The sequence below is a fragment of the Felis catus genome, chromosome E3, assembly GCF_018350175.1.
Source record: "Felis catus isolate Fca126 chromosome E3, F.catus_Fca126_mat1.0, whole genome shotgun sequence".
NCBI lineage: Eukaryota > Metazoa > Chordata > Mammalia > Carnivora > Felidae > Felis > Felis catus.
Window position 1 is genome coordinate 28,938,036 of NC_058383.1, and position 21,649 is coordinate 28,959,684.

A 21,649-nucleotide genomic window follows, 5' to 3' on the forward strand; every position below is an offset into this window, starting at 1 on the left:
TTCATAGTTTTGCCTTTTCCGGAATATCATAACGTTGGGATCATATAGAATGTAGCTTTTCCCGGGAGAACTTCTTTTCACTTAGTGACTTGCATTTATCAAGTTCTTCCATATCATTTCTCTTTTTCCTTTTTTTTTTAAAATGTATATTTTTTAATGTTTATTTACTTGAAGGAGAGAGAGACAGAGCGTCAGAGGGGCAGGGGCAGAGAGAGAGGGAGACAGAATCCCAAGCAGGCTCCACACTGTCAGCACAGAGCCCCGTGTGGGGCTTGAACTCAGGCACCGTGAGATCATGACCTCAACCGAAGTGGAGTCCCACGCTTAACCAACTGAACCACCCAGGCGCCCCTCCTCCATATCTTTCGTGGTTTATAGCTCATTGCATTGTAGCGCTGAATACCATTCCATTGTCTGCATGTACCACAGTTTATGTAGCCCTTCACCTCATAAAGGATATCACGGTTTGTCTCCAAGTTTTGGTCGTTATGGTTCAAGCTGTGTTCAGTTTTTGCGTGCACACGATCTTTCAGCTCTTTTGGGGAATCCCAAAGAGAGCAACTGCGGATCACGTGGTAAGAGTATGTTTGGTTTTGCAAATTGCCAAACTGTCTTCCCACTGAGGCTGCACCATTTCACGTTCCTGCTAGCAATGAACGAGAATTCTTGTCACTGCACATCCTTGCCAGCATCTGGTGGTGTCAGTGTTGTGGATTTTGGATATTCTAACGGGTGTGTAGAGATACCCCACTGTTGTTTTATTTTCATTTTTTGTTTTATTTTTCTCGCTGTGGTTTTAATTTGCATTTCCCTGCTATAATAGGGAGCATCTTTTCCTATATTTCTTTGCCCTCTGTATATTTTGTTCGGGGAGGTGTTTGTAAAGCCCTTTGGCTTATTTTTAAACCAGGTTGTTTCCTTTCCCCCCTTCCCCCTTTCTTTTTTATCGTTTTATGATCACTGATAAGAGACTCACAAGAACTTGCAAAAATAGCACAGAAAGTCTCCATATACTTTTCATCCAGTGTATCCCAATCATTACATTGTACATAATTATAATACAATGTGAAAACCAGGAGATTAACACTGAAATGATATGTGTATACGGTTGGATGTTATGTTATCACATGGGTAAATGATTGGCTTCATATTTCTGTTTTTTTAAGTTGTTTATTTATTTTGAGAGAGAGGGTGTGCATATGCAAGCAGAAGGCAGGGAGCAGAGAGAGAGAGAGAGAGAGAGAGAGAGAGAGAATCCCAAGCAGGCCCCACGTTGTCAGTGTGGAGTCCACTGCGAGGCTGAGTCATGATCAAGAGTCAGATGCTTTGGGGGGCGCCTGGGTGGCTCAGTCGGTTGAGCGACCTACTTGGGCTCAGGTCATGATCTCATGGTTTGTGAGTTCCAGCCCACATCGGGCTCTGTGCTGACAGCTCAGAGATTGGAGCCTGCTTCAGATTCTGTGTCTCCCTCTCTCTCTGCCCCAACCCCACTCATGCTCTATCTCTGTCTTAAAAATAAATAAAACATTAAAAAAAAAATAATTCAGTTGCTGGGTTGAAAGGTAAATGCATATGTCTTTATATTTATTAAACAACAACTTCCTCCTTTTTCCTCCCTTAGCTCCTAGTAACCACAAGAATACGAAGTTTTCTAAAAAATTCAAAACGGAAAACCCCAAACCGATGAATATTTCTATTTTTATGCCTTTGTTTTTGTGTTTTTAGAATAATACCAAGACAACTTTTCAATCTTTTTTTTCAATCTTTTTTTTTAAATTTTTTTAACGTTTATTTACTTTTGAGACAGAGAGAGACAGAGTATGAACGGGGGAGGGTCAGAGAGAGAGGGAGACACAGAATCTGAAACAGGCTCCAGGCTCTGAGCCATCAGCACAGATGCCTGACACGGGGCTTGAACTCACGAACCACGAGATCATGATCTGAGCTGAAGTCAGATGCTTAACCGACCGAGCCACCCAGGTGCCCCTCAAGAGACAATCTTTATTGAATTAAAGCTTACAGCTTTGTTTAGATTTTTTCCCCCGTCTGAATCACAAAAATTGAGGTTCTCATAGAAATTTGAAAAATAAAGAGATAAAAATAAGATCCAAGCAACTCCAGCCTCAGAAAATAATCAGAATCTGGGGCGTCTGGGTGGCTCAGTCGGTTGAGCGACCTACTTGGGTTCAGGTTATGATCTCATGGTTTGTGAGTTCAAGCCCCGCATCCGGCTCTGTGCTGACAGCTTGGAGCCTGGAGCCTGCTTGGGATTCTGCGTCTCCCTCTCTCTCTGCCCCTCCCCTACTCATGCTCTGTCTCTCTCTGAAAAATAAATAAAGAGGAAAAAAAATTTTTTTAAAAAGTACATTTATCATGATAAGTTCTGGGGATATATAGAATTGAATTACTATATTGTACACCTGAAATGAATATAACACTGTACGTTAATTATACTGGAATTAAAATAAAAAAGATAATGAGTATTACATTTTGATACCTTTCATTCCTTTTTCCTATCTTTCTTTTCCTTCTTCTTCCAGAGAGCCCATGGATCTATGTGCACTGGGTATGTGCATAAAGGCATGCTTATACATGGCTCTGTCTCAGTTGTATAGTCTATGATTATAAAGGTAGGATTATACTGTAACTTTCTGCTTGTTTAAGTTTTTTTTGTCTTTTTTTTTTTTTTTTAGAGAGAGAGAGAGAGAGAGCATGTGAGTGCAGGAGAGGGGTAGAGGGAGAGAAAGAGAAAATCTTAAGCAGGCTCCACACTCAGCAGAGCCCAACTTGGAGCTCAATCCCACGACTCTGGGATCATGATCTGAGCCAAAAAATACCTTTCTAAAGTATTTTTAAGGACACCTGGGTAGCTTGGTTGGTTAAGTGTCCGACTTCAGCTCAGGTCACGATCGCACGGTTCATGGGTTCAAGCCCCACGTCAGGCTCTGTACTGACAGCTCAGAGCCTGGAGCCTGCTTCGGATTCTGTGCCTCCCTCTCAGCCCCTACCCCCCTCTCAAAAATAAACAAACATTTAAAAAGTTAAAGTATTCTTAAATGGCCACTAACTGTTCTTCAAAAACATCCTCTATTAATTGGAATGGATGTGTATTCTGGCAGATGAAAATCCCACGAAGTTACTACTATCTTATTGTTGGAAACTTAGGTTGTTTCTAGGTTTTTGCTCTCTGGTCGTGACCAATGTGGTGCCTAAATCTTGGTTAGAGCGTTTGATTTTCTTAGAACTAGCCCCTAGAAATAGCTGGGTCAGAGGATGTGGGAGTCTGAGAATTCACTGTTCTGTTTTCCGGGGTCTCATGGGCTGGAGAAAACACACAGATCCACAAGCTCCCCTTTAAGTGTAGAGAGTTATGTTAAGTGTAGAGGTCGTAGAAGATACCCACTTCTGTCAGACAGAAGAAGAAATCATTTCACTTAGCAAACATTGGTAGAACCTTTTATCAATGGACCGGGATGAAACCTGAAGGCGTGTCTAGACTCAGACCTGCACCAGGGCACATCTCATTGGTCCATATAACTCCCCCTTGGGAAGTGAGCCCGTTTCTGACTGCATTCCATTCTGGGATATCCCCTCATCTCTTAGCACATTCAGCTGAGGCGCCTTTGCACATGATTTATAATTTTGGTTATTTTTAGGGGCGCCTGGGTGGCGCAGTCGGTTGAGCGTCCGACTTCAGCCAGGTCACGATCTCGCGGTCCGGGAGTTCGAGCCCCGCGTCGGGCTCTGGGCTGACGGCTCAGAGCCTGGAGCCTGTTTCCGATTCTGTGTCTCCCTCTCTCTCTGCCCCTCCCCCGTTCATGCTCTGTCTCTCTCTGTCCCAAAAATAAATAAATGTTGAAAAAAAAATTAAAAAAAAATAATAATTTTGGTTATTTTTAATGTGTTAATGGAGAAGAGCGTGACTTCAGTATCTTTGGGGATGGACCCGATGCCTCCGTTTTTTGACATAATTGTGAACCGATTATTCTGTGCAAACGAGCCTTGCAGATGATGGAGGCTAACTAACCAGTTAAAGTGGTCAAGGTTGGGTACACAAGTTCCGATGCTGAGAACAGGTTTTCCTGACTTCTTGATTATAATGGACCCATTGTGGCAAGTTGGCTTTTCCTCTGTTTATATTGACGGGGAAATTCCTTGAAAGCAAAAACATTTCTCCTGGGTTTACATGGGTGACTTAATCTCCCATTGCTCGTGGGAGACCCTGAGAAGAAAATGTTTTTTTACCCCATGTTTTGGAAAGTCTGACACCCATACTCCCTGAGTGGGCAAGCCTGCATACTGCATAGAACACTTTTTCTGTGTCAGGCAGGCCCCTTCTGGGTGTTCAAGAGAGGCCCAGGCCTTGCCTTGAGGGGCTCACTCCATTGGGGGGGACAGTGAACGCAGAGTGGGGCTCACTGCAGTGGGGGGACAGCGAACGCAGAGTGGGGCAGCTGCACGGCCTGATGTCTCAGGCTTTCATAGAAGGAAGCAGACGGTGACTGAGCACCAGGCCAACAGGAATTTGAATCTGGACCCTCCTAATTCTTGGTTCTTCGCTTCTCTGATCCTCAGTGTCTGTCTGTGAAATGGGGACACTGGGGGTCTGAGGTTGTGATAAGATCTGGTGCCGGCTGCCCTTAGCACACGACAGCTGATGAGCCATCGTCACCTTTGTTACTATTACCTTCACCAGAGCTCGGCTGCTGCAGGTGGGGAAGGTGGGGGGTTCCGCTGGCAGAAGTAGTTATGACTCAAAATCAACAGAAATTGCTGACTAATTTGGGTAGGGCTAGCACCAGAGATGAAGGAGAACCAACGAGTGTGAGCGTCGCGATTGTCATCTGTCTCCAGTACCGAGCACCTGCTGCTGTGGTCGACCTTCCCAGGCCTCACGTCGTCGCCCCTCGCGGCCCTTCTTTGCCCCCGAGCGGATGGGAAGCCCGAGGCGAGAAGGGACCGCGGTGTGGGTTTTGCTCAGACCCGCCTGCAGCCTCGTCCCCCTCCCCCACGACTCCAGCTCCGTCTCGGAATCTAGGGTGGGGGCGAGGGGGGGGGGGTCGCGGAGGGTTGATTCCGAGTCACTTTTCCCGCATTTAAACTGTTTAAGATCATCAGTGCGGTACCGCCCACCCCGCCCAAGACTTGTGCTCCTTTGGGGCGCCCAGGTGAGCGCCGGGGGGGTGGGGGGGGGCTGCAGGTGACCACCGTGAGCAGAGCACCTCTGTTGCACGTTTGCTCCTGGACCCGACCCGTGCCCTCCCTCCGAAATTCTCCCCAGTTCCCCGTCCGAGACCCCAGGGCCGGATTCTCCCGCCGGCCCGGCGCGCCCACTGCCCACCTGGGGGCCCAGCTGCGGAGGTCCTGGAGCGCCAGCCCCGCCCGCCCGCGTGCCGGGGGCCCCGGGGGGGGGCGGGGGGAGGTGGGGGCCGGCTGAGGCCGGGGGCGGGGCCAGGCGGGGCGTCCGGGAGCGGGTGCGCCCGGCCCCGAGGCTAGTCCCGCCGCCGGAGCGGCCCGCACCTGCAGCCGTCTCTCAGTCCGCCGCCTGTGAGCCCGCGCGTAATGCTGCCGCTGCTGCTGCTGCTGGTGCTGGGACCCGGACTCGGGCTCGGCGCGGGTGAGTGAGTGAGGAGGGGGGCCCCCGGAGGACCCGGGAGCCCCGCCGCCCCGTCCCTCTGCAAACCCTCCGACCCATCAGCCTCTCCAGCGTCCCCAGAGCCCTACAGCCCCCAGCGCTCCTTCCTGGCCCCACTGCTGCTTTCCTTAGCAAGTTTCCAGGAACTCTGTCCCCCCCCTCCCCCCAAGCCCTGCCCCAGGGGCGCCCCCCAGTCACCCGGCCTGGGGTCTGTGAACTGATCCTTCACTCCACCTGTCCCTGAGGTAGGACTCCCTGGGGGACGCCTGGGAGGAGCAGGGGAAGTACACAAGGTGGCTTTCTCGCCTGCCCCTGGCCATCACCCTTGGGGAGGTCTCCTCGGCAGCTGACTATTTCTGGGGTGCACAGACACAGCCACTCACAGGAAAATACACAGACGCACCACAAGCAGGGAGACAGGCGGGCACAGGACACCTTCAGCCTCACACATGCAGACACAGGCAAAGATACCTCGGAGGGAACACACACACACACACACACACACACACACACACACACACAAACTCACACATACCAGACAGTCCCACATAGACACACACACACACACACACACACACTCTCTCTCTCTCTCTCTCTCTCTCTCTCTCTCTCTCTGTGTCTCTCTCTCTCAGGCCCACGGGACGCCTGGATAACCTTGGTGCTGTCGTGGGCAGACAGAGCAAACAGACCCCAGAATGACCTGCCTCACCTAAGTTGGCATGGAGGGAGTGTTTTCCTTGGTTCCAAACCCAGTGCTGGGCGTCTTCCCCATGTTTTGGTTCTGTGTAGGGCTGTGCCCAGGACCCTGAGATGCCAGAGTGTGGTCAGGTCAGGGCGGAGGACCTCTAGGGAGCGCTTTTGGGTGTGGGGTTAGGACTGGGGCCCTGTTAGATATGCTGGGACTGGGAGTGTTCCAAGGGGCTTGCTGGATCCAGGGATCAAGGGACTTTCTCTGGAAGCCCACTTCGTGCCAGCGAGATCATCTGGACCTGTCTACAGCAGAGATCCGCCCTCAAAGAGCTCCCAGTCCAGAAGGGCTACTCCCATAGGCAGACAGCAGCCCAGCGTGATGAGGACCCCTGTGGTCACCTGGGGACCAGGCAGATTATAGAAGGAGGTGACAGGTGAGCTGGGTGAGCATGGGGTGAGGGCATTTGCAGCGAGGGGATGTATGTGATAGGAAGTTTGACTGGAGGAGAGGGTACTGGTGAGCGTGGTCCATGTGGGGGCGGTGAGACAGGACCGCTCCTACAGGACCTCTGGGTCGTGGTGTGGCCCCGAGCTTTATCTGGAGGGTGGGGGGAGCCATAGGCAGAGGTGTGGGCAGCTGGGAGCAGCACCTGGCCAGTTCGACAAGAGCAAGGACTGATCACCCAGAGAGGAAGGCGAAATTTTGAACTAAACTCGTTTCTACCTTTTCTGTTTAATTCATCACTCTCCTCCTGCCCCAATAAATGTGGTAATTTTTTTTTTTTCCACTGAGAAAAAACAACAGTGGGTTTAATTTTGGCCAGGAATCTTCACAAAAAGTCAGGGTGGGGCGCCTGGGTGGCTCAGTCAGTTAGGCGTCCGACTCTTGGTTTCGGCTCAGGTCACGATCTCACGGTTTGTGAGTTCGAGCCCTGCATCGGGCTTTGTGCCAACAGTGCAGAGCCTGCTTGGGATCCTCTCTCTCCCTCTTTCTCTGCCTCTCCCCTGCTAGTGCTGTCTCTATCTCTCTCTAAATAAATAAACATTAAAAAAAAAAGTCAGGGTGATGAAAACTTGTTTCAGATGAAGAGTTGAGATGTTATGGGCGGGTGGAATGCACAAACCCTCTCTGGACCCTCAGTCCCTGAGCGGTGGAGAGCAGAGGCCCAGGAGTCAGGCACAACCCGGCGGGGGTTACTGCTCTGGGCCTTGCCAGCCCTGGGAATCTCCTACCCTCAGTCTCCCAATCTGTAAATGGGGTAATGGCTGCCCACAAGACAAGGCCGCTATGCTGTTGACAACAGGAGATGCCTGTAAGTTGGGGAGCACAGTGCTCGATGGGAGGTGAGGTTTAAGGGATTGGTTTTGACCAAACGCCAGAGAGCAAACTCGTTGCTTCACCAGAAGGAGGAGGTGCTTTGAAGGAGGAGGTGCTTTGCGATTCACGGATGCCCAGGTCACAGCGGGTTTGGGGGCCCCTGGCCCCAAGCCGTGGCCCCATTGATGCCCCTCGACTCTGTCACCCTGCCTGGCCTCCTTCCCTTGCTGTTATTGGTGAAGAGGAAGGCGTGGAGGTCATAAGCCTGGGCCGGAGCCCCCAGGTCAGCTCAGGTTCCTGTTGACTGTGGGGGTTGTCCTTCCTACGCGGCTCTCCTGTTCCTCATCTGTGAAATGCAGGGCTGCGTGTCACAGCTGCACGGGGATCCAGAGAATGGCTGGGCACAGGCTGCAGGGCCTTCCAATGTGGGAGCAAGCCACGCCTGGGCAGTGGAAATAAGGAGATGCAGAGGGCCCAGAGCCAGACTCTGGAGGGGACTGGTGGGGGAGGGAGGGCAGGGGAGACCCAGGGACAGCAAAGCACCTGCAGAGGAGCCCTCCTTGGTGGCAGGGACCCTGTTGAGCTCATCTCTGGTGCTCAGTGCCCGGCACAGGCAACTGGACAGATATTTGATGTGGGACTTGCGACCTGACTTCATCTGGAGTTGACTAGGGCAGGAGATTGGAAATCAGGACATTCCAGGAAGAGGGGCCAGCCCGTGCAAAGGCCCAGTGGTGTGTTCTTTCAGATACGGTGGCTCTGGAACTTGTTTTCTCTTTCATGGCTGCCTTGAAGATAGTAATAACAGAGCTTGTCACGTGCCACGTGTTTTACATGTGTGATGTCATCTCATTCTATGAAGAGAGGTCTCCTTGTCTCCCTGTTTTATAAATGAGAAAACCAAGGCACAGAGAAGTTGAGTACATTGTCCAAGGTCACACAGCTAGGAAGGAGGAGAGGCAGGATTCAAACCCAGTCATCCAAGCCCTTCTTGGACTAGTGCGCTTACTCAAGCCCTGCCTTGCAACCTCTGACCTTTGTTTCCCCCTAGCTTCCTGGAGGTCACATGTGCACCGGCGTGGGCTTCTAGAATTGGCAGGGACCATGAATTGTGTTGGCACCCGCAACCCCCTGTCCTACATAAGCTACGGCTGCTACTGTGGCCTGGGTGGCCATGGCCAGCCCCGGGATGCCATCGACTGGTGAGTGCACGCTCCAGCCTGGGCTTACAAGGTCCCCCACTCCCTGGGGTAGTTAAGGCCTATAAGGAAATACCCACAACTGAGGTTGCTGTTTGGACTAAGAAGATTCCAGCACATGGTACAGCCTTGCAGGAGGCTCAGGGCCTCCTGGGTAACATGGCCAATGAGGGCACACCTTGGTGTCGGCTGCCCCCCAGCCTGGCTGTGGGCTGATTACTTTGGTTGAAAAAAAAAAAAAACCCATAAAGTTGATCCGACTTATTCTGCACCAGGATCTGTCCTGAGAACCCCTCTCATCCTCACAACAACCCATTTCAGAGATGAGGACACTGAGGCAGGAGAGATGAAGTAACTTGTCTGGGGCCACATAGAGGGCAAGGGGTGGGGGCTGGGATCTGAACCCAGGCAGTGTGGCTGGATTTGTGCCCCTAATCACTGCGCTCCGCTACCATGTAAGAAGTGCCTGTTCTGTGCAAGGCTGTGGGTTTAGATCTTTCCAGACTGGCTTTCATTTATCCTGGTCATCCTTGGAGGTGGGCAGGCGGGCCGTCCCCGGAGGCTCAGGGAGGCACAGCCACCCGTCCATTTCCACACAGCTAGTAGGTGGCAGAGGGCAGAATTTGACAGTCTCTTCCCTGGCTTAGAGGATTTGATGGTCAAGGACAGCTTTTGGCTCCTCCCTGCCCTTCCCCGGCTCCTGCTGCCGGCCCTGCGTGGTTGTCTGCTTTCTCCAAGCCCCTCCAAGTGCAGCCCAGGCACTGCCCCCTTTGGGAAGACTTCCCCGAAGGCTGGCTGGGCCTCGCATACCCATTCTGGCCTCTGGCTCCCAGAATCCCCATCCCTTTTCCCCCACTTTCCAGCACTTCTCACCAAGCACGTGGGGTCTGGTGGCTTGTTTCTCCCCCACCAGCCTGGGGGATCCTTGAGGGCGGAGCGGAATCTGGCCGACCTCTCCCTGCAGGACCCCACTGAGGGCTCCACAGAACGACTCCACTGGCGGCTGGAGGGAGACAATACCAGTGAATGAAGGAAGGAAGGACAGGGTTAGGGACATTTGTGGATGTTTCTCAGAATTTCACAACAGCCAGTTATTATTATTATTATCATTGAGATCCTCTTATGCAGCAGGCCATGGCTGGACACGGGGACACTGTGCAGAATGGAGCAGAAATGGTCTTGTCCCCATAGAGCTCTGGGGCTCTGGCCATTGAGGAGGACAGAAGCTGGTCAGTCTTCTCCGGAAAGTGAGGGTCTCATTGTAAACCTGCCCTGAAGGGAAGGACCTAGTTTTATGAGAGGGTGTAACCAGGCCGCTATTATAGACTGGGGAGGCCAGGGGCTGGATGACATCCTGGGATGGGAGCAGTTCTTGGGCTGAGACCTGAGGGAGGAAGGATGGGCAGGAAGCTGCCCCAGGCAGAGGGCAGGTCACGTGCAAAGTCAGGAGGCACTCGGGGCTTGGCTCATTCCCAGCACAGAGAGGCAGCGGGTGTGGCTGGAGCTCAGAGACACAGAGTGAGACAGGCAGGGGCCAGGGGACCGTGCCAGGGCGCCCCACACTGGGGTCAGCAGAATCGTTTCCCGGGGGGGGGGGGATTCTCGGGGACAAAGCTCGGCCCAGAAGATGCTGACCCCCTACGAGACTTTGCTTACCCCGGAGGATGGCCGAGAGGGCCTCCCCGCCTCCACCCACCTGCTGGCCTGCCCGTCTGCCACCCACAGGTGCTGTCATCGGCACGACTGCTGCTACACGCGTGCCGAGCAGGCCGGATGCAGCCCTAAGATGGAGCGGTACTCGTGGCAGTGCGTCAATCAGAGCATCATGTGTGGTGAGTCCCCAGCGCCACCCGCACCCGCTTCCGCGAGTGGCCCCAGGCGTCCTGGCTGCAATAGCTCATCCCAGCTCCCGACGGTCTACACCACCCCCTGGGGGGATTTACTACAATCTACAATCGATCTTCAACACGGAGCGCTGACAAAAACAGAGAGGGGCACGCGGGTGGCTCAGTCGGTTAAATGTACAGCTTCCGCCCAGCGCATGATCTCGCGGTTGGTGAGTTCGAGCTCCGCGTGGGGCTCTGGGCTGACCGCTCGGAGCCCGGGGCCTGCTTCGGATTCTGGGTCTCCTTCTCTCTCTGCCCGTCCCCCACTCGTGCTCTGTCTCTACCAAAAATCAATAAACGTACCAAAAAAAAAAAAATGCAAACAAAGAAACCTATTTCTTTGTTGTCTGGACCAAAGCTAAAAGAGATATCACCAGGTACCTCCAGCCTCCATGCCCATCCGATGGGGCCTGGGTAAAGAAACCCATGAGGTATTCTTACTGCGGGAGACGACTGTAGCAAGCAGAGGAACAAACCACAGAATGATACGTCCAGGAAAGCACCATTTCTGTTAAAAAAAAAAAAAAAAAAAGCAGCAGCAGCTTGCGAACCAGTGGCCTACTTGCTTTCCGTGGCTACGTGTAGACACTCACAGAGCTCAGAAAAAGGAATGTAAAGATACACTGCATGATGGGATCAGGCTGGGGGCGGCGGTGGCAGAAGGCAGTTTCACGTTCCTGTAATGTTTCCTTTCCCCCTCCGCCCCAAAGAGAATGTCTTCATGAATTACTGGTGAATCACAGCTTAAAAAGAAAAGGAATAGGGGTACCTGGGTGGCTCAGTCGGTTGAGCGTCCGTCTTCGGCTCAGGTCATGATCGCGCGGTTTGTGGGTTCAAGCCCCGCGTAGGGCTTTGCACTGAGAGCACGGAGCCTGCTTTGGATCCTCTGTCTCCCTCTCTCTCTGCCCCTCCCCTGCGTGTACTCTCTCTCACTCTCTCTCACAAATAAACATTACAACAAAAATGCTCTTTGAAAGAAAAAAGAAAAGGAAAGGCATACACAGCCTGAACTGTTGAAGGGTAAAGTGCCTGATCTCTGCAAATTACTCTGACAGGCATTGAAACAAAACACAATAAAAAGGTGGACAGACAGATGGGTGTGTGGACAGACGGAGGGGTAACGGGTGAAACAAAATGTCAATGGTAGCCTCTACGAGGTAGGTATGCAGATGTTCTCTGAACAGTTCTTTCAGCTTTTTTCTGAGTTTGAGATTTTCTACAACAAAATGTTAGGAAGGAAAAGCAAATGAAAGCAAAGAGCTTAGTGAGAGGAGCCCACGCCTCCCTTTCCTCACCTCCCAGCCCCAGTGGGTGAGTCTCAAGATGCAGGCCAGCTCCACCTTGGTGTGGTTTGATGACCCCCCTATGCCATAGCTCTGAGACTCTGGCCTCAAATGTCCTGTGCTAGGAGGACCAGAGGCTATGGGTTCTTTCCTTGTTAAACGGGGGTGGGGGTGGGGCGGCGAGTAGAACTTGGACTGACTTTGTAGTGTGAGTGCTCATGTCACTGGCCCTTCCTCCCTAAGGCTGAACCCGCAAAACAAGTCCGTGTTCTACAGACATCTACCACTCACCATTTGGGGACCCCGGGAAAACCCTTTCCTCTCTCTGGAACACTGTGGGCGCCTCTCTCAAAATAGGGATAACAGTATCACAGTTTGGTGTCCCGTGGGCTGCATTTATCCTGCAAACATCTTGCCTCACCTGCACAATGTTTAGAACAGTTTGAGCCAGTATTTAAAAAATCAGGGGCGCCTGGGTGGCTCAGTCTGTTAGGTGTCCGACTTCAGCTCAGGTCATGATCTCACAGTTCGTGGGTTTGAGCCCCGCGTTGGTCTCTGTGCTGACAGCACAGAGCCTGGAGCCTGCTTCGGATTTTGTGTCTCCCTCTCTCTCTCTGCCCCTCCCCTGCCTGTGCTTTTTGTCTCTCTCTCTCAAAAAAAAAAATAAATACACATTAAAAAAATTTTTTTTTTTATTAATAAAGTAGGCTTCACACCCGGCATGGAGCCCAAAGTGGGGCTTGAACTCATTATCCTGAGATCAGGACCTAGGCTAAAATCAAGAGTTGGATGCTTCACTGACTGAGCCACCCAAGTGCCCCCTCTTTCAATTCTCTTGATTTTTCTAACTTTGTGGAGGAGAAGTTCTCAGTTCATTGCTACTTTAGCTTTCACATCCCTGGAATATTTGCTGACTTTTTTTTTTTTTAAATGTTTATTTATTTTGAGAGAGAGAGAGAGAAAGAGAAAAATCCCAAGCAGGCTCTGTGCTGCCAGTGCAAAGCCTAACGTGGGACTCAAACCTACGGACCATGAGATCATGACCTGAGCTGAAATCAAGAGTCGGATGCTTAATCACTGAGCCCCCCAGGTGCCCTACTTTTTTTTTTTTTTTTTAACAGAACAGGCTTCTGGCTTATATCCAAGAACACCAGTTCATCAATTTAATTCTGGCTTGAAAAAAAATTCTTCCTATCTACCCATCCATTTATCTACTTATCTTTACCTCCAAGCGGCATGCATTTAATGAGGATAATTGTAACAGAATCTATCCTAACCTTACTGTACACTTTATAGGCCCAGCCACTTCTGAAATTAAAAGAACAATAAAACAGCAGTTAAAAATGTTAAGTGTCCCTCAGGGCAATCTTACTGTTTTTGTTTGTTTGTTTGTTTTTTAAACAAAACAGTAAGAAAAGAACTGGGGCATTTATTTTTAAGATTACCTTCTGATGGATGGATGGTATTTTCAATTTACAGCTTCCTTTCAGTTAAAAAGCGGAATCCATTTTATTTTATTAAAAAAAATTTTTTTTAATGTCTATTTATTTTTGAGAGAGACAGAGAAAGAGACAGCATGAGCAGGGGAGAGGCAGAGAGAGTGGGAGACCCAGAATCCCAAGCAGGCTCCAGGCAGAGCTGTCAGCACAGAGCCCAACTCGGGGCTCAAATTCACAAACTTTGAGATCACGACCTGAGTTGAAATCAAGAGTTAGGTGCCTTAAAAAAAATTTTTTTTAAGTTTATTTATTTTGAGAGAGAGAGAGAGAGAGAGAGAGAGAGAGAGAGAGCAGGGGAGGGGCAGAGAGAGTGGGAGAGAGAGAGAATCCTAAGCAGGCTCTGCACTGTCAGCACGGAGCCTAATGTGGGGGTTGAACTCACGAACCATGAGATCATGAGCTGAGCCAAAACTAAGAGTCGGACACTTAATGGACTGAGCCACCCAGGTGCCCCATCCCCTTTGCTCATTTTTAATTGTGTTGTTTTTATTGTTGAGTTATAGGAGTTTTTTATATATTGTTGGTCCTGGATTCTTATCAGATACGTGATTTGCAAATGTTTTCTCCCAGGTTGTAGGTTCTCTTTGCATTTTATTAATAACATCTTGAATGCACAAAAGTTTTAATTTTGGTCAAGTCCAGTTTATCTATTTTGTCTTTGGTTGATCAGGTTTTTGGTGTCCTAAGCACCCACTGCCAGATCCTACGTCATGAAGACTTACCCCTCTTTTCTTCTGATAGTTTTATAATTTGAACTCTTACATTTAGGTCATCGATCCACTTTGAGTTGATGTTTGTATATGGTGTGAGGTAGGGGTCCAACGTCATCCTTTTGCCTGTGGGCATCCAGTGGTTCTGGCACCATTTGTTGAAGAGATTCATCTTTCTCCATTAAAGAGTCTTGGGACCCTTGTTGAAAATCACGTGGCCCTAGATGGATACCTCCCTGAACTTCCATTCCCTTACCTGGAAGATGGGTGTTGTACAGATGGAAAAGGGGCTTATAACATGAGAAACAGATCCGATGGGGGTTGTTATTCTCTCTCCTCCCTTCTCCAGCTGTCCTCCTGATCTGAACCTCTCTCTGACCCCTGCCACCTCCACCAGAGAAAACAGAGGCTCTGGCATGACTCTCCATTAAGCCCGCAGCTTCTTTGCTGCAGGGAGGAAACCGTCAGAGCGGTTACCCGAAGGGCTGGTCTTAGGTATTCATGGGCTCTTAGCTGTATCTCCCTAGCATGAATCAGCATTTGGCACAGAGTAAAGCTGAATTAGTATGGAGAGATGGTATCAGTTTTTAGGAGCCGAGAGTACCTCAGACACCCTCTCCTTCAATCCTCTTACTTAGAGTTGGGGAAGCTGAATGAAGGTCTGGGAAAGAAGTGTCTCACCTAATGTGGTGGTCACGTGTCTACTCCCAGGCACATCCCCTGTCCCCCTCCCATTGTGAGCAGAGAGAGGAGGTGAAATAGGGCTTGCCTGGGAAAGCTGTTAAAGATCTCTGCCTTCTCCCTCCGACCTGCATGTTTCCCTTGCCCCTAATCATATGAAAGTGGTGTCTATAAAATATTTATTGGTGTGTCTGCTGGTGGAGCCCATGGCTGTTTACCGACCTGTCCTCCCTGAACCAAACGAAAAGAACCAAAATATCTATTCTGCATTTTAGGGGGGCTAAAAATATTCTCTTATTCTGTTTGGAGATATTCCGAACATAGCTGTTTACCTAATTACAGGTGTTGCCCATTTTCCATTTATGGGCCTGGCTTCAGTATATTAACATTTTTTTAAGCCTGTAATAATATTTACTGGCAGGCCTTTATTTTAAACTTAATCCTTGGGGGGTGCTTTTCCTTTTAAGTTTTTGTTATTCCTGTTTTTAAAACATGTTTATTTATTTTGAGGGAGAGAGAGAGACAGCATGGGCGGGGGGGGGGGGTGGAGAGGGGTGCAGAGAGAGAGATGGAGAGACAGAATCCCAAGCAGGCTTTGTGCTGTCAGTGCAGAGCCTGGTGCGGGGCTTGCTCCCCCGAACCGTGAAATTATGACTTGAGCTGAAATCAAGAGTCGGACGCTTAACTGGCTGAGCCACATGGGCACTCCCAAGTTTTTATTATTCTTGGATAACCTGATGCTGTTGCTTTCCTAAGGCCATGGAGCAGTGAGGCCAAGTCTTGCTTTTGAGAGGAACTTTCTTGCTCAGGGAAAAGGGTGATAGCATTAGGCAGGTACAGGCATGGGGTCAGCCGATCCTGGGCTGGAATCCGGGTCCCCCCTCTGCTTAGTGCTGTGACTTTGGACAAGTTACTGAATCCCTTTGAGCTCCTCTTTCCTCAGCTGTAAAATGAGGATAATACAATTTAGGTGCTGGGCTTGGATGAGAATTGGAAACGGCGTATGGCTTTGCTATTGTTCTCCCAACAGATGGTAAGAATCTGCTCTGTGCCCGGCTTCATGCTAGGCTTTGAGCGGGAAGGAGAAGCAGGAAGCTATAGTCTAAGAGGAGGAGAGGGAAATCGTGTCTGTGCTAATTGCTATTGTAAGTGCTGTGTTGGAAAGTTAAGGCAGGAGAAGTATCATACCTGCTACGAGGTGGATGAACCTTGAAAAAGTCACGCTACGAGAAAGGAGCCAGACGCAAAAGGTCACCTAATGTGTGATTCCACTTATGTGAAAGGTCCAGGATAGGGATAGAGACAGAAAGCAGATTCGTGGTTCGCAGGACAGACTGCTGGGACTCAGGTAAGGGATCATGGGGAGTGACTTCTAAATGGGAGTGACTTCTAAATGGGGTTTCTTCTGGAAGTGATAGAAATGTTTCAGATCTAGATAGAAGTGATGACTGCGCGATGTTATGAATGAACTAAATTCCACTGACTTGTGCACTGGAAAATGGTAAATATTGTTATGGGAATTTTGCCTCAATAAAAAATGCAGCAGAGCAGGTGGGGGACACTCTTTTCTTTTTAAATTTTATTGTTTGTTTATTTATGAGAGAGTGCAAGCAGGGGAGAGGGGCAGAGGCAGAGAGACAGACAGACAGGGAGGAAGAGAGAGAGAGAATCCCTAGCAGGTTCCACCGTCAGTGTGAAGCCAGATGCAGGGCTCAATCCTGTGACCCTGGCATCATGACCCTAGCCAAAACCAAGAGTTGGACATTCAACCGACTGAGCCACCCAAGCGCCCCAGGGATACTCTTTTAGACCCTGGGTGCAGTTGTGCAGATAAATACCTTTAATCAAGTCTGCTCACAGCAGGGCTTGGGAAGATGATCTCCAGAGAGTGCCTGCCTTCTGCCTCCTGTCATCCTGTCCCTCCCTCCTGGTGCAGCCAAGCCTTCTGGCTCTCATGCTTCACCTTGCGATGGTCTCCGAGGAACATTTTACTTTAATTTTTTTCTTAAAGGAAGGAAGTTCTTTTTTTTTTTTTTAATGTTTTTTTAAAAAAAATGTTTATTTTATTTTTGATTGAGAGAGAGACAGCATGAACAGGGAAGGGGCAGAGAGAGAGGGAGACACAGAATCCGAAGCAGGCTCCAGGCTCTGAGCTGTCAGCACAGAACCCGATGAGGGCTCACACTCATGAACTGCGAGATCATGATCTGAGCTGAAGTTGAACGCTTAACCGACTGAGCCACCCAGGCGCTCCTAATGTTTTTTTATTTAATTATTTGCTTCAGAGAGAGAGAGCACAAGTTAGGGTGGGGCAGAGAGAGGAGGACAGAGGATCCAAACAAAGCAGGCTCTGCGCTGACAGCAGGGAGCTCATGTGGGGCTTGAACTCATGAACTGAGAGATGGCGACTGAACCCTAGGTTGGATGCTCAAATGGCTGAGCCCCCCAGGCGCCTCTCCAAGGAACACTTTAAGAACGGATCCTTAAGGAGGTCAGCTGCAGCTTACTGAGTGCCTGCTGTATGCTCTGCATTTTACACTTTGGGTAAAATGACCTGTTGGGTGTTTTCTCACTCTCCCAGAAGCCCTTAGAAGTAGGTATTATTAGTATGCTCACGTTGGCCTGAGGAAACATCTGGAAGGGGTGAAATGATGTGTCTGAAGGCACAGAGCTGCTACATCCGTGGCTGAGCGGGTTAACTCCAAAGCTGGTGCTTCACGGTGCCTCTGGAAGGAAATTTGGAAGGATTTAATGGTGGGTGGGTTTTATATTTACATCTATGTGAATAACTAAAAGCTAGCACTGAAAGGCCACGGGTGGCATGGTTGGGGGGGGGGATTTCCAAAGCTGTTTCAGGCATTATACCTTCTAGATTAGTAAGATACCACTTGAAGATCACCAAATCATTCTAGTCCCAGGTCGGGAATCTCTAGTGGGAGGATCACCAGGGTAGAAGGAGACTTTGGGTGGCTGCCTCTGTGCCAGGCAGGTCCTGGGCTGGTGGGGACAGATGGACACTCCAGAAGGAGCATGTGGAAGCGATGTGGAGAAAGAAGGCAGAGATATGCGGGTGGAGTCAACGTTGACCGAGTGTACGTCCTGTGCCTAGCCCTTCTGGGTGCTTTCTGTGGGAGTTGTCACTCAGGCTTCCCGGGAGCCCTGCCAAGTGGGTATGCCCCTGGTTTTCCAGGAGGATTTGGCTCCGAAAGCTTAGGCAAGATCACACAACCAAGAAGTAGCAGAGCAGGTACCCCAGAAAAAGCTCTAGATGGTTCCCGGGCACCTACCTACTGCTTATCAGAATGGATCCTCAGATGAAGGGGTATGCAAATATATATACTATATATATATATATATATATATATATAGTACATATATATATAGTACATATATATACATGTATATATATACACATATAGTACATATATATACATATATATGTATATATAGTATATATATATATATACTATATATATAGCATATATACTATATATATACTATATACTATATATATACACTATATATTATATACTATATATATACTATATACTATATATATATACTATATATAGTATATAGTATGTAGTGTATATAGTATATATATAGTATATAGTGTATATATACTATATATATATATACACACTATAGTATATATATATACTATATATATACACTACATACTATATATATATATATATATATATATATATATATATATATATATATACTATAGTGTATATATATAAAATGTTTTGGGGGAGAGACACAGAGAGGCAGAGAGAGCCTCAAGCAGGCTGCACACCCCAGTGTGGACCCTGATGTGAGGTCGATCTCACGAACTGTGAGATCATGACCTGAGCCGAGATCAAGAGTCGGACGCTTCACCGACTGAGCCGCCCAAGGCTCCCCAAGGCGGTGTAATATTGATGCGGAAGAGAAGCCAAAAGGTCGCACGGACTTTGAACTTTGCATCTGAAAACGCTTCCCTGGCCACTTCGATTTCCTTTTCTGTAAAATGGGTTGGACGCCACCTCCCTCCAGAAGCTGCCATGACGGAGATCACGCGGTGACTTGTCCCGTGTTGCATAGATGCGACGTATGACGCTTCCCGCCTCCAGCGTCGTTGGCTTCCCTAGTGCCTGTTCTCGAGTCTCTGCCACCGCCTGCTCTAACTCAGTCTCCCCGCTTCTTCCAGGACCCGCGGAGAACGAATGCCAAGAAATCTTGTGCAGGTGCGACCAGGAGATCGCTAACTGCTTAGCCCAGACTGAGTACAACCTAAAGTACTTACTGTACCCGCGTTTCTTGTGTGAGACAGACTCGCCCAGGTGTGACTGACCAGCCTGACGTGTAATGTTCTTTTACACGAGGAAATAAAACTCTTTTTCACTCATCAGCAGCTGCCTTCAGTTCTTGGCAGGAGGGAACGGAGGCCGAGTGTGAAGGCTGCAACCCTTGTTTGCTTTCTCTCCCGGAACTTGGGCCGGAGCCTGTGTGGTTTCCAGTTGAAGGTCAAAAGTCCCATGCTTATTTTATACAAACCACAACCGTGCTTGTGGCTGTATTGGGTTTGGTGCCATGTTTGAGGCTCGCCCTTTATATGAAAAGGGCTGAACTCGGTCTTCTAACCTGCTCCTGATGGCGGGTGGTCAAACGTGAAGGAACACCCACCGTGTGCCTGGCCTGGCTCTGGGTTTCCGGTCGAGGCCGTAAACAAGGTGCTCGCTCTTGGGAAGATCTAGTCTAGGAGTTAGGAGCTTAAGAAAGAATATTCTTTCCCATCCCTCTCTGCCTAATGGTTGAACTTCCTGATTACAGAAGTGGTATATAGTCAGTGTTTACAAAGATAAAGGAAAACAAAGACAAATATAAAGGAGGGGAGAAAAATCACTTCCACGATCCAGAAAAACCACTTGTGGCATTTCTGTGTGCTGTCATTGTTTTCTGTAATGTTCAAAAATGCAGTTGAGACCATCACATGGGATTTTTCTAAGTTTTTCCCCAGGTCATTAAAAAACCTTTGATAACTTCATTTTTAAAAACGTTTTATTTATGAGAGAGAGAGAGAGAGAATCCGAAGCAGGCTCCAGGCTCCAAGCTGTCAGCACAGAGCCCGACGCAGAGCTCGGACCCACAAACTGTGAGATCATGACCTGAGCCAAAGTCGGACGCTCCATCGACTCGAGTCACCTAGGCACCCCCAGAATTTCATTTGAAATGGTTACCTACTGTTTTATAGGTGCCGACTTTGGGGTACTGGTGATATTTCCAGTTTTGATCGATTGTTGATGTGATGAGGATGCTTGTGAATCTTTGCCACACCCCACCACCCATGTTTTTTTTTTTTTTTCAACGTTTTATTTATTTTTGGGACAGAGAGAGACAGAGCATGAACGGGGGAGGGGCAGAGAGAGAGGGAGACACAGAATCGGAAACAGGCTCCAGGCTCTGAGCCATCAGCCCAGAGCCTGACGCGGGGCTCGAACTCACGGACTGCGAGATCGTGACCTGGCTGAAGTCGGACGCTTAACCAACTGCGCCACCCAGGCGCCCCCCACCACCCATGTTTTGATTGTTCCTTAACCCAGAGTAGGGGCCGAGGGCAGGCGGCCCCAGCACGGGAAACTCTGGCCTGACGATTATTTTGAGCTGAAGCAACAGAGACCCTGCAGGCTCAACAAGAAACCCCTGCCCCTCCCTTAACTACCTCGAAGCATCTAAATTGGGGTCTGTCCTAGAATAAGGGTTATTACCAGAGATAAATTTTATCTGAATGGCCCATCTGTATGGCAGGGCAAACATCTCATTACCAGACATCAACTCTTCTTGCCCCGTGAAAGGCATGCCTTCCCTTTCAAGTCCCACACCCCTACCCCCTTCTCCTTAGCTCAGGATGGACATAAAGGCCTCGTTTTGCCCGTCTTTGGAATATCCATGCCCGTGTGGCTCCCCTGTATGTACCAGGTTAAATTTGATTCTCTGTCTCCTATGAATCTGATTCTTACTCGACCTGGAAGGACCCTGAATGGGATCAGGAATTCTTGCTCCCTGACAGCAGATTTGCAGAAGTGGAGTGTTTGCATCAAAGGGTCTGAATGTTTTTGACCAACGCCTCCTTCTGATGTACCCAACCCGCTATGATCGAGCGGGTCTGAGGGAGGAGGCGGCCAGTGGCCCTTGCCCTGACTGTACCCGTCTCTGCTCTGGCAATAAGAAGCCAGAGTCTGGCCCAGTCCGCTTGCTCTAGGCCAGTCTTTGCCCCTCCTCCTTCGCAGGGCATATGTGGCTATTACACACTCATCTTTGGAGCAGGATGTGGGAAGCAGGTGGGGACAGCGTGAGGCCACAGGGTGCAGGTGGGGGCACTGGACCGGCAGCGTGGCCTGGGCCCAGCTCCACCAATGCCAGCCAGCCTCCACGTGCTCATCTGGACAGCAGAACGGTGGCTCAGCCAGGCACCAGACCAGCGATGTCAAATACTGTGCGGTGTCTCCAGACCTGTCGCTGTCCATGAAACACGCAAAGTCAGGCAGCCCTGGGGCCTGACGAGCAAACGCAGGAGGTAAAAAACACTGTCCCTCCTTTCACTTAAGACACCTTGGGGTGGCTCCCTGGTTCCATGTTCACAGCAGGCTGGGGGATTTAAGCGTGACTAGTAGGTTGGTCAGGCAATGCAGATTTTCTGCACAGTTTCTAAGCAATTTTTTCTCTATATAGAATTAAAAAGATTTTTTTTTTAAGTTTACTT

At 49.5% G+C, this 21,649-nt stretch overlaps 1 protein-coding gene across 1 annotated transcript; it reads left to right on the forward strand.

The window, feature by feature from the left end:
- Positions 1–5,461: 5,461 nt before the first annotated feature.
- Positions 5,462–19,297, forward strand: PLA2G10 (phospholipase A2 group X). Its single transcript, XM_023246870.2, has 4 exons — positions 5,462–5,617; positions 8,695–8,845; positions 10,568–10,674; positions 19,097–19,297. The coding sequence occupies exons 1-4, from the start codon at positions 5,563–5,565 to the stop codon at positions 19,237–19,239; spliced, it is 456 nt and encodes a 151-aa protein (XP_023102638.2). The 5' UTR covers positions 5,462–5,562; the 3' UTR covers positions 19,240–19,297.
- The last annotated feature ends 2,352 nt before the right edge of the window (positions 19,298–21,649 follow it).

What these genes read in the sequence shown, in the direction of transcription:
- PLA2G10 (XM_023246870.2), top strand. Translation starts at nt 5,563, where the DNA reads ATGCTGCCGCTGCTGCTGCTGCTGGTGCTGGGACCCGGACTCGGGCTC. An exon ending in CGGACTCGGGCTCGGCGCGG is followed by an intron (nt 5,618 to 8,694) that starts GTGAGTGAGTGA and finishes GTTTCCCCCTAG; the next exon opens with CTTCCTGGAGGTCACATGTG. An exon ending in CCCCGGGATGCCATCGACTG is followed by an intron (nt 8,846 to 10,567) that starts GTGAGTGCACGC and finishes TGCCACCCACAG; the next exon opens with GTGCTGTCATCGGCACGACT.